This window comes from Paramormyrops kingsleyae, chromosome 5 (assembly GCF_048594095.1).
Source record: "Paramormyrops kingsleyae isolate MSU_618 chromosome 5, PKINGS_0.4, whole genome shotgun sequence".
NCBI classification, from domain to species: domain Eukaryota; kingdom Metazoa; phylum Chordata; class Actinopteri; order Osteoglossiformes; family Mormyridae; genus Paramormyrops; species Paramormyrops kingsleyae.
Window position 1 is genome coordinate 3,555,631 of NC_132801.1, and position 12,698 is coordinate 3,568,328.

General features: G+C 48.9%; 1 protein-coding gene across 2 annotated transcripts in view; it reads right to left on the reverse strand.

Moving 5' to 3' along the window:
• Window positions 1-74: 74 nt before the first annotated feature.
• Window positions 75-12,698, reverse strand: part of sdk2b (sidekick cell adhesion molecule 2b) — a 160,414-nt gene continuing 147,790 nt past the window's right edge. The window contains exons 43-46 of one of the 2 annotated variants that reach the window (XM_023816980.2): window positions 10,637-10,775; window positions 7,025-7,154; window positions 1,066-1,122; window positions 75-654 (exon numbers count right to left, since the gene is read on the reverse strand). In XM_023816980.2, coding sequence (XP_023672748.2) covers window positions 217-654; window positions 1,066-1,122; window positions 7,025-7,154; window positions 10,637-10,775 — 764 coding nt within the window. In that variant the 3' untranslated portion in view covers window positions 75-216. The remainder of the gene's footprint in view (window positions 655-1,065; window positions 1,123-7,024; window positions 7,155-10,636; window positions 10,776-12,698) is intronic. The other variant, XM_023816981.2, reaches the window with a different exon arrangement.

Genomic DNA, 12,698 nt, shown 5'->3' on the forward strand with positions numbered 1-12,698 from the left:
ACGTGTCAGAACACACGGGTCCACGCCAGTATACACACATGCAAAAATAATAATAATAAAAAAAATGCTTAATAAACACAGAAAACTTCCGGCATCAGGGAATCTGAGAAGAGAACAAAGGAAAGCCGACGATGCAGGAATCTCCGTGAAACACCGATTTGTCTGTGTTTCGTGTTTGTTTAGAGTCTTTGCTGTCGTCTTTTTTTATTCCCCACGTCAAACAAAGGAGGAGAATCCCCCGATGGGGGCTCGTGTGCCAGGTGCTAGGCTGCTGGGTGGCCTGTAGAGGGTGCTGTGCTGGCTTGGGGGATTGGAGGTCTGCTGTGACGGGGTGGGAGTCCGGCTACCTTTGGGCCTGAAAAGGCTGCTCTGTGCCTGGGCCTGAGCCTGGGTCTGGGCCTGGACCTGACCCACGGCCTGGGGCGTGGGGTTCAGCTGGGGCGGCAGTGGGGGGAGCGGGGGCAGGGGTGGGGGTGCAGTGCTGTGCTCAGCATCCCCCGAGTCGGACTCCGTGTAGCTGTAGGCCTGGGCCCGGGAAATGCCCTTCTGCTGGCGCCGCCACGAGTTGTAGTAGGTGGGGTCGCTGATGTAGTGGTTGACAAAGGAGTGAGTCTTCTGCCGGTTCTGGTCCACTTCGTACTCACTGTCGCTGCCCTGTAATGGAGGGGGGACAAGACGGGGTGGGACAATGCTGTCATACTCCACATGATGGTTACCAGCCCGGGTCCTCCGAGCAAACACAGCTGTTACAAATGCGCAGCAAAACTTGGATTAATTTAGCAGAGGAGCACCAGGCATGCGGTCCAACTGCTGACTACCTGCCGTCAAACCAAAGATCCAAACCACAGGCACTAATCCCCTTCATGTTTGCGTACGTTATCCAATCGCCATGATCACATGGTCATCAGGCAGAACTATATGAGCGGTAATCCGAGAAGTTCAACACAAGAAAGCCATAAAGATAAAGGTCTGTAAACAGGCAGCATGAAAACATGCCAGAAGAGATAGCCCCCCCCCACACACACACAGGCAAACACACCCACATAGGTAGCTGGAGGACCTCACCAAATGAAGTGGCTGAACACGAAGACCACTACTTTTATATGAGAACATGAGCGCCTCCTACAGGTGGACAAAGAGATGGTTCCTTTTTGGTCAGCATTTTTTAGCTCTCTTATTACAAGGAATTTGGGAATTTCCACCACAACATCTCGAGGACACACTTCTTTATATTTGTGACTGCTGGAGGCCGCGGGGCACATGAGGCGGATGCCGTGAGTGTCGAGCCACTAGGATGCGCTTAACGACACCGCGACACTCCAGCTGGGAGTGGTCACACGGCCTGTGCCGGCGGCCGGTCACAAACAGTTAGACTAAAAACAAACACCACAAAAACAATGGAGGAGTTCAAGGATTTGGCAGAGAAGGAGATGATACACATGATGGGTTCTGGGCCCTGGTATGCAGGAGGATGTTCTGTATAACCTATGTTTGCATAACAAAGTTTAATAAATGTAAGATGACGCTCCCCAAAAAAAAATTCCCTGAAAGTGGATTTATTTGCACAGGAGGTATCTGGAGGCATTGCAGGAGCAGCCGGCTGTCGGAGGTGCCGCTAGCCTGCTCTTCCAGCCCGCGGAGCTGACCTCCGCGTGTCTTTGAGGCCAGAGCCCTTGCTTTTCAGAAGCTGTGGTCTGTTAACTCGCTACGGCTCCATTTTCCGCTGCTATTGTTGTGTTTTTCCTGATTACTCCATTTTTCAAATTGGAGCGAATCCCACGGGTGACATTCATCTGCCTCTGGTCCTCAGGGAAAACCACCATTCAGGCTGGATATTTCTCTCTAATAAAGTCAGCAGGCGTAAGAAAGCTAACCTCCACCACCGAGGCCTCATTCCGAGCCGGCCTGCTGTTGCAATAATGTACTAGAAAAGTCCAGCAGCCGTGCAGGCTTCCTGACTAACTACCACGCAGCGTTTTTTATGCGACGTTTCCGCAATAGAATAATGCCGACTAACCGAATATTTATGAGCTATCCTCATTGCCACCCCACCAAAAGGATGTCTCACAAAAGTTATCCCCACTGCCCCCAACACGGATCATTCCCTGTATAACATTCAGGACCCCTAGTGTACAGGAAATAGGTGTCCTAGTATATGCCTACATTTTTGTAGTTTTTATTAGCAGATATTTATTAGTATGTTGTTAGCTCTATTCACCCTCCCCCACACCCTAATGAAAGGCTGAGAGTAATGGACATCTTGCTGACCAATGCCAGACCTCATCAATCACTTGGGTCCCGCCTCCTAGCTTTTACATTCCCCGTCCCATTTTCTGATGGGAACAACGATTAGGTCCGAAGTTATTTGTACTGCAAAGTATGTGGAGCAGACAGCCCAAATTGGACCTTGAGTGATCATTGTATTCTCAGAATGTCCCAGGGACGGGGGGTGGGGGGGTACTCTTAAAATGAGGCTCTATTTTGGGCGGATGGATTCGTCAGAGCCGTCTGTTTTCTGAGGCTGCCCTACAAGCTTGCTGAGACAGGAGACCAGATGAAGAAAAAGAAAAACAACAGGAGAATGATACAATAAGTGCAGAAGTACAGAAATGGCCTAGAGTTGTGAACTAAGTGCTGTTTGTCTAACTGATTCCTCTACACTGGGCAGTGAGGCACAAAGTCGACTCTCTGCATCTCACACCGGGGGGGTCTAAAGTGACGTTTTCAGTGCAGCTCCAGAAACAACAAACCTTCATCTGAAGACAGGAAGATACAGGCGCAGCCCTTTTGAGAACATGGATCTGGAGCACGTCCGCGATCTGCTGCCGGGGCTCTCAGTGACCCGGCACCGACCCCCCAGACCATTATCTGCAGACTGAGGCTTAAAGGCTCCAGAGCCAAACAATCAGAGACAGTGGGCTGGTTTAATTACACTACAGATATGGAATATAGCTTAACTGCAGTTTGGGGTTAGGGTTAGTGGCGGGTGGGGTGGTTTTAATCTCCCATAGCAAACAGTCACAAATGGTGGGATGGGGGGGTCTGAGTAAACATGGCTTTAACCTAAAATGAGCCAATTTACCGCAGTGAGTTGATTTGCCGCAATGGTGGCATTTTTTCCCCACATCTGAAGAGGTCAGATTATCCAGCACTGAATGTCCTAATATAGCCAATGTGGCCCATCAAAAAGATTTCACACATCTTCCCACGCAGCCCTTAAATTACTGTCTGTTCTGACTACATATGCCAGTTCATGTTTATTATTTACAGCCGTCATTGAATTTGTGTGCTAAACCTGCAAAAAGGAAACAACGTAACGTCTTTTGTCTCATTTAAAAGGATCTCTTAGACATGAAGACGATAGTAACACCTTGTAGGGATGGCAAGTAAGAATGAATTGTCTTTTCCCAAAATGCTCCATAAATAGGCACGGATCCTGGGGCGTTACTCTCCAAAGGAATCACACTGACCTCACGAAGTACAGTAGAAGGGTGTCAGCCTCCCTCCCGTTGGGCGTGTCCATGCTTAGTCTCCCACATGATTGCCCGGCTGTATTGCTGAAATGGGACTATTTTGGGTGCATGTATGTCCCCGTAAATGAAAGTGCCAGGTACCCAGGTGACTCAGAGTGACGGCATTTGACTCAGGGCGTCCCCGGACAGTGATGCGTGATTGAGAACACAAAGGAGGCCCGGGTGTCCTCTGGGAATCTGAGGTTGAGGGGTAGCCACCCTCTGGGATATTAGATTTCTGTGGAACATCAAAGAGCAATTTCGGGCATCCTTCACGCTCTGAGAGTGATGATGCCAGTACGTGGCAGGTTTGGTGTCACCTTCCCGGGCAGGAAGGACATCAGAGAATAAGGCCACTTTGTGTGAGGGGTGCCGCCCGCTGTGGGGGGTGGGGTCCAGTGAGCTTTCTCTCTTTCTGTTGCGACACAGTGTATATAACCCCTTGTGTTATGTATATAGCCCCTATTTATGTGTATAACCCCTTATGTATGTATATAAAGCCTTGTGTTATGTATATAACCCCTAATATATGTATATAAAGCCTTGTGTTATGTATATAGTCTCTAATATATTTATATAAAGCCTTGTGTTATGTATACAGCCATTGATGAATGTATATAACCCCTTGTTTTATGTATATAGCCCCTTATATATATAACCCCTTGTTTTATGTATATAGCCTCTTATGTATGTATATAGCCTCTTATGTATGTATATAGCCCCTTGTTTTATGTATATAGCCCCTTATGTATGTATATAACCCCTTGTGTTATGTATATAGCCCCTTATGTATGTATATAGCCCCTTGTGTTATGTATATAGCCCGTTATGTATGTATATAACCCCTTGTGTTATGTATATAGCCCCTTATGTATGTATATAACCCCTTGTGTTATGTATATAGCCCCGTTATGTATGTATATAACCCCTTGAGTTATGCTTGTAGCCCCTTATGTCCAGCCCCCTGTTTCATTCTGTACTGTGAAAACCCTCCCCCTGTCACTCATTCCATCCTGTCTGTGTGTGACATCTTGCTCCTGGGGGAGTGATATTTCATGCCACTGTATACCTGTACATGGATGGTATGACAGTAAAACCACTCGACTTGACTATTTTACCTGTAAGTCAGTACGTTAACATGCACAGCTAAATCAAGCTACGGTTATAGCCTAACTACGGCATTTAATGGGACTACTGTCAGTATACATGCATGGGAGGGGAATCGATTTATTGCCCGAAGTATGTCCGACTCCGCTACTATAGGTGGCGATATGGCTCCTTTCAGCTTGTTAGTATTGAGCTTTCTCCGGTTGACCTATTACATCAAAGATGTGAAAAAAATTATAAAAATAATAATAATAGTTGCATGGACAAATGTAGTGACACAAGCTTTAATTACGACCTGGTCGGACGAACCGAGACAACAAGATCAAGATCAGGATAGCATAACAAGAATGAAAGTATTTCATGTTTAATATACTATGACAGCATGATATTGGAAAACTTTTCAAGTATTGCAATGTGATTATGCTGTAATAAATATTGGGGTATTTATGAAACAAAAAAGGAGTTCAATATAAATTTCTCACAAATCTGTCTAGGAGTGACTTAACCAGGAATCATGAAAATGATTATGATTGTCTTGAAGCACGCATACATCACTCATGCAAAAGCAGCGGAGGTAAACTTCAAACTGATTTTTAAACATATACTAGATAATATTGAAAAGGAATAATCATGAAAATTGCAAAACCTGAAGTTTTTTTTTTTCCTATGATAGAATAAAAAATGTTCTAGTGAGACTTAAACTAAATAAAATAATATTTGCACACTGAAGGTAACAAAAAGCCTTATCTCGCTGACTAGCGATGTAAGAATTGGCTGTGCATAACATGCAACGTTGGTATTAATATCGCACATCTGCCAGGCCTATAATATTCTACAGCCATTTTTCAAATTCAGTACAAAATATCCACCTCGTATTGTAATGTCATTTGGTGTCAGTAGCAGTTTTCACACCAGTGGAAAACCAACACCTTCTTCAGGTTCCAATAGTCCAGTACCTGGTGTGGTAGAAACGCGCCCTTTAGTTGAGCGGCTTTATAGCACTGTACACTTCGTACGTTATGTTTCAATTTTTTTTTTTAAACAAACAAGGTGCACACTGGGTGTGAACAGGAGCCAGCTCTCAAGGCTGAGAGAGGCAGGAGGCAGCCCTCAAGGCTGGGAGAGCCGGAGAGAGAGGCAGGAGCCAGCTCTCAAGGCTGAGAGAGGCAGAAGGCAGCCCTCAAGGCTGAGAGAGCCGGAGGGAGAGGCAGGAGCCAGCCCTCAAGGCCGAGAGAGGCAGGAGGCATCCCTGAAGGCTGAGAGAGCCGTAGAGAGAGGCAGGAGCCAGCTCTCAAGGCCGAGAGAGGCAGGAGGCAGCCCTCAAGACTGAGAGAGGCAAGAGCCAGCTCTCAAAGTCGGGAGAGCTGGATTCCAGGCAGGCCTGTGATTCCAGAGAGTGGATAAAAAATTCCACTGTAAAGGGAAAAACCAGGGAATTTCCTGTCCCCTTTCGGCTTCCAACGAGGGGAGCCAGGCAGAGAGCCACCCCCCTGCCGGAACATTCCTGCATGGCGAAAAATCACGTGGACTGTGATGAGGGGCCAAGGTGCACAGAGTACAGAAGAAATCAGGGAGTCCCAGTGTGAAGTAAAGCCTTGGTGGGTGAGGGGGAGGGGTCACTTCAACACTGACCATAAAGGTGAGGATTGGGGAAATGAACCAATGGGAAAGAATATATGAGAGGAAACAGAGAAGTGGAAAAAGAGGGAGGCAGGGGCAAGAAATTAGAATGATGAAGAAATAGAAAAGAGGAGAATGTGAGTGTTAGAGGGAGGGCAGTAAGAAAAAAGGAAAGGAGGGAGAGAGAGGGTGGAAGAGAGAAAGAGTGGTAGAGAAGGGGAGAGAGGGAAAGATGGAGGGAGAGAGAGATGGAATGATGAAGAGAAAGAAATGGAAAGATCTTGGGAGAGAAAGAAACAGAGGGGGAGAGGGTGGGACAGAGTTAGAGAGGAAGAAAGAGGGTGAGAGAATTGAAGCTGTTTGGGACGGCTGGTTTGATGCCCGGCACAGTCTCCCGAGCAGAGGGCACGGCTGCCCCTGGAGTCCAGTTGGCACGGGGGGCTGCAGACACTTGGGCTTTTGTGCCGGTATCTGAACGGCAGCTCTGTGCCCTGGGCCCAGCCAACAGGGGGCCTCTTCCAGGCCCAAACCCGCCGCGGGATGCCCTGCTTTATTTACGCACCCGGCGTCTGCTTTGACACTTTGGAGGGAGAAAGACCAGCTTGTGACTGGCCGCTGTGTTAAACCACAGCGCCCCCCCCCCCCCACCTTCTCTGACCATATGTAGCTGGGGGGGGTTCTGCAGGAACCCCACTGCGCCTTTTTAGGAGCAGCCTGCCCACCCTCCTCGACTCCGTCACGGCACCACCCTGAGACAGCGTAAAGGGTGGGGGTTCTGCCAGTACCTGCGAGTCGGAGATCTCAGAAGGCTTCTCGGTCAGGCTGCTGCTCTCAGCTGGGATCAGGTCGTTGTACTTGGTACTGATGTCCTCGTCTGAGTAGTGGAGGCTTCCTGGGCTGGGCCGGGGGGGCGACCTGTGGAAGGCGGGGAGATCAGTGTCAGCGAGGAGTGAACCAGGCACAGACACCCCATTCGGAACTGGGCCTGAGGGTTCAAATCCTCCCCCCCTCAGTTGTTTCCAAGTGTGCACCTTATGCCCACCCTTATGTGACTCAGCAGGTTGGAATTCTGTGCCTATGATCAGAAGGTTTCTGGTTCGCATCCCAAATTCGATTGAGTGATTTGTTGGTTGATCCCTTAGGCAAGGACCTTAACCACCAACTGTTCCAGGGACTGTCTGGTTCTCGCCATTGTACATGGCTTTGGATAACAGCATCTGCTAACAGAACCAGTACACATTCCAAATTAGCCCCTGTGAAATCACGTTCCTTGATGACATTCAAACCAATACCCTTCTCCTTTAACCATTATGCAGTAGAAGAAGGGGTCTTGAAGCAGCAAACTGCACCCAGAACATGGGTAAATAAGAAAAGTGTGAGGCGGGGGGGCATCTTCAGATAAACAGGGAGGGGCATGTTCTTCCAGGACGTGGGGAAATCAGAAAAGCAGGGGGCATGTTCTCCCAGGACTCTTTGTTCTTTTTCTGGTCTCTCAAACATCCTGTGGCCCCCGAGAGGTACTCAGATGTTCAGTGACCGTGAGGCTGTGGGTGGGGGGGAGGCAACACAAAGGGAGACTTTCACAAACATCACGGGAAACATATGAGAGCATTTGCCAGACCCCCACCCCCAACAGGCCCCCCATCTCAAGACCAGAATCCTTCCCTCATTGACATAAGAGGTCTGGAGGGGAGCCGACCCCTCACGACTCCCGGGAAGTGGGATGTCATACAGAGGACACTGTGTATGGCCCAAGGGAAATAGCGCCACCTATGAGTCAGTGTGCCTCACACCGCTGCTCCCGCCTTTCAATCTGTCAGCGAAAAAAACGGGTCTTCTCCCCTTCACGACAACCTCCCCCAAACCTCTGTCAGCAAAACTAAACAGCCCCACATCTGTCCAGCCTAATCACTTCCACGTTCTGCAAATGAACTTCTGCTGCTTTCTGGCGCAGGACGTCAAGTGGGCCCCTCAGAATCACTGAGCCCTCGGCTGGACTCGGAATCCTAGACAGCCTCTCTGCAGAGCTGGCCATCATATGGCCGTTCGGGGGGCTAGCTGGCCATGGTACAGCTGTTCGGGGGGCTAGCTGGCCATCATACGGTCATATGCAGAGCTGGCTGTTTTATGGCCATTTGGGAGGCTATCTGGCCATCGTATGGCTGTTTGAATGGCTGTCATACAGTCGTGTGCAGAGCTGACTGTCGTACGGCCGTTTGAGGGACTTGCTGGCCGTACTTTGGCTGTATGGCGAGCTTGCTGGCCGTCGTACGGCCGTTTGCGGCCCCTGCAGAGAGTAATGCTGGAAAAAGGCATTTAAAATGAAGACATTTTGCTGTTTCTCAGATGAAGGAGCAAAAGAAACAAGAATTTTAAGGGCTGTTAAAAGGGATCCCATCTCTGTCTTTACTGTCGGTTGGAGGAGTTAAACCCTAACTGCATGCTGGGATGACAGTGGAATCCAGCGATTCAGGGTTTTGACGGACCTATTTCTTGGACCCCCCCGTAGCTGTCATTGCACACTAGGATGGTGGCATAACCCACTGTTCTGCTGAGCCCGCAAATATCCTGGAGGCAAACAGCTCTGGACAGGCTTCGATTAACGATCCCTCAGAGTCTGTGGCATCTGTTTCCAGCCTCACGCTTGCCCCCCACGGGGGTGGTGCTATGTCCTCCATAAGTCCATATCTCCATGACAAAATCCACGCCAGACTCCCTGGGGGTCTCAGTGCTGGAGGAGCTACTGCAGAGCAGATCCAGCAGAGCAGGAAGGCGAAAGCTCCTCTGCTGCTGGTCCAGGGTGTGACCCCAAATAGAGAAGGACCAGCCCTGATCATGCGGCCCAGCGGATGCCAGCTGCTGCTGCACTGCACCGCACTGCATAAGTTCGAGCTCCACAGGGGAGGAGCCTGTTCTGGGGGCACAGTGCAAGCAGCCCAACCTGCCTCTGTTCAGTACCACTGGTTATGCTCCTGCATGGCTGACTTAAAGACATGAAGTTCGTAAAGAAGTCATCCAGGCCTACAGAGAACTGTCAACCACCCCCCCCCCCCCCACCCACACATACACACACTCAGAGACCTCGACCACGATCTGCTCAGTCCAACTCCTCCAGCCCAAACAATGGAATTCATGAGATTGCGTTCATGCCGCTGAGCACATGTGAGGAGAACATGGTAGGGAGAAGGTGTACAAGTGGCTGGAGAGAACCGTGAGAAGCTAAAAAACGCAAAACAAGCAGCTTGGAAGAAATAAGACTGCGCAGACTGCATGGAGGGGCGGGAGCAGGTAGGAGAACATGATACGGTGACACGCAAGGCTACGTGTACTTTGCAGTGGTATCGGCCCCCACCTGTGGACGTTCAGGAGGATTCTTTGGCCTGGGGTTCAAAGCGGAGTGTGGCTTACACCTGTGAATTTGGGACTCCTGGTGGGGTGATGGAGCTGCCTTCAGCTCAAAGGCCGAGGTTCCGACACCAAAGCTGGGCACATTCACCCCCCCCCCCCCCACCAATAAAAGGAGAGGAAGGATCAAGGAGAGATAAATGACCGGGTACAGCTTCAGAGGAGCAGGAACATCAGCCAGAGCTAAAACGCTGAGCTGTTATCCCTGCAGTGAATCCTGCAGGCGGGAAACACTCCGGGGCATTTCCTTTATTATGCGTAAATACGATGCAAAAAAGTAGATACTGTTTCTCAAGGGATATCCTCCATACTGTCCTGGGCCTGGGGGGTGCGGGGGTGGGGGCATGCTGGTATCCTCATGCAGAACACCTGTCCATTCCTGGGCATGCCCAGCAGTGAGGGGGTCACTGCCCACACCCCATGAAATGTGAACCCTAAACGATAGTGTACGATTCACTTTGCCGAAATAATGAATGGATTAGTGCTGAAATTCGTGTTTTCCCTCTTAGAGCCAGTTAGCAGAAGCGATGCTGACAAAGACTAACAGAACAAAGAGATTAAGCTGCAGAGCCCCTGGGACACTCAGCCAGCGGCTTTTTTAAGAAGCGTTTGCGGGCTTTTGCACTGCAATACATGTTTAATTAAACCAGCTGCATTCCACCATTTGTTGCTAGGATCAGGAATTTGGAAAATAAGGTCATTCTTCCTTCTGTTTTTTCAAAACTATGGTCTCGTTTACATTGTTTCCCCTTAAGAAAAATCATAAACAAACCCACTTTTTCATTTGATCAGTGAAGAATGCAACCTGGCATCATTTAACCAAAGTTATAATCAGCCGGTCCTTAAGTGCACTGCAGGGGCAGTAAGCTGTATGAAGATGGACGGATGAAAGGATGGACGGGCAGATGGATGGGTGGATGACAGCTGGCTTGAGCTAAAGAAGAACAGCATGCCCCGTGTACCTGAAGTTGCACGCAGAGGCTCAGTCTTACCGGGTGTAGACGCCGTTCTTGCGGCAGAAGGAGTTCTTGACGGACAACCTGCGGTTGTTGAGCTCCAGGGAGGGGAAACGGCCCTCGTCCAGACTCACCATCTCACCATGTGTCAGCGCGTTGCAGTTGGAGTTGTTCCCTGCGCATTGGAGACAGGATCAACTGAACCCTTTGCACAAAGGAACCGGCAGCATTACAGCCAGACATTCAGATCATGGGACCAGCAGCAGGAATCCTCAGAGGAGCCTTCAGGGTGTCGTTCACATGAAGGCACCAGTCTAACACCAGTCACTAAACTCACTACTCTTACTTTTGTTAACTGCTGCAAACTCTAAAATAAAAGCACAGTTGTGCACAATTCCTTCGAGTATTCATCCCACTGATGAATTTCCCATTTTCTGATTTGTAAAGTTTAAATATAGGGTATTATTGTATTTTCATACATGAGCAACAACCTATAATATTTAGATGTGTTTAGAAAGATACTAAACATTTCAAACGGAAGAGATTAAATCGTAAGTATTCACCCCCTTCAGTGACCCCTCTGAGACAGTGATTAAACCCAAAGGCCACAATTACTGCACTCCTCTAGCTTGCCAGATGTCACATGGCAGATGCTGAGACCTTATGGAAGCCGTTGTTGATGGACAAAGCCACAGTTCTTTGGTGTGAAAGAGAAGCACAAAGTCTGGTACAAACCCAACACAGTCTATTGCCCAGGTAACACCAACTCTAACTTCAACATCTTTCTTCTGGGAAGGCCTTTTGCCAGTTAGGGCAAGATGGGTGGCATCAAATTAGACAAATCCTCGGGACAGCATGCATGGGAGTCAGGACCCAAACCTCATGGCACACATTACAAAGGCATGACTTTAAGTCAAGAAATCCCATTAGAGGTCTCCAGTGTGACCTGGAACTTGCTGTCCTTAAAAGCTCTGGGTCAAACTTGGCGCAGGTAGGAGAAAATTTGCTTAGAGGATTGGGGGAAAATTCCAAAATGTAAATGTGAAAAGAGCCACAAGGAATGTGAGCTGTGATTGCTGCCAAATGCCTTTGTACTAGGGATTGACTTGGGGGGGGGGCACTACTTTTGTAAACGGCGATCGTTCTGTCACAACAAACTGAGATACCCTTGTGTATATCTTTTCATTATCTCAACTATCTGACAAGAAATGAAGACAGAACGCATGTGACCCACGCTGGGCCATCCCACAGCAAAAAGCCACGTGTGTCTGGTGGTCCCTGAATCCAGTGGAAAAGGCACCATGGCAAACAGGAAGTAGTTAGGGCTTAGGGCTGCTCACTGATTGGACAGCTCCAGAAAGAAATACGCGGGCGGAGGAAGTAAATGCGGCACAAGAGATGGGAGCCCACGAGACGGGGAGCAGGAGTAGACGGGACTGCTGGTGACTTGGAACTAGGAAGTGGATCTCTAACAGACTAGAAATGAAGAGAGTGGATCCAGAAATCCAAGCCCAAAGACTGAGCCCTGTCACCTGCTCCTATTATGTATTGCTTTGACTTCTGGGTTGATGGATCAACATTCAAACCGTTTTCGATTTAGTTTCAAGTGTAATATTAACAAAAACAACACTGTTATAATCAACATACTTCTCGCATCATGAATTTAGAATTTGTTGAACTATTTGTGAGAAACTAGTTTCCGAAGTTCCGCAGGGCAGTCCAAATGGGTACATTTATGACCCCAAAGGAAGAGGCCTAGCTGCAGCGCTGGAGTCCTGGTTGTGCTGGTTTCGATCTACGTCACTTGAGTGAGGTCTTTCAAGCCCAAATTAGCAGCTAATTAAAACGTGTTGTGATATCTATAGGCCTGCAGTCCTGTGAGGCTGGACCTGGCTGCTCAGCGCTGAGATAAGACTCCTTCTTCAGCATTTTATCGGCCAGACCCAAAGCCGTGCACAGGGGAACTTTAAACGTCCCCTAATCTGTCAGCATTTGTTTACACATCTGGGGCGATCCTGCAGGTCCCACGACCCCAGAGTCACGGGGCAACCCTGGAACCGAGGTGAGAACTCAGGGAAGCGGGAGTGTCGGCTTTGAC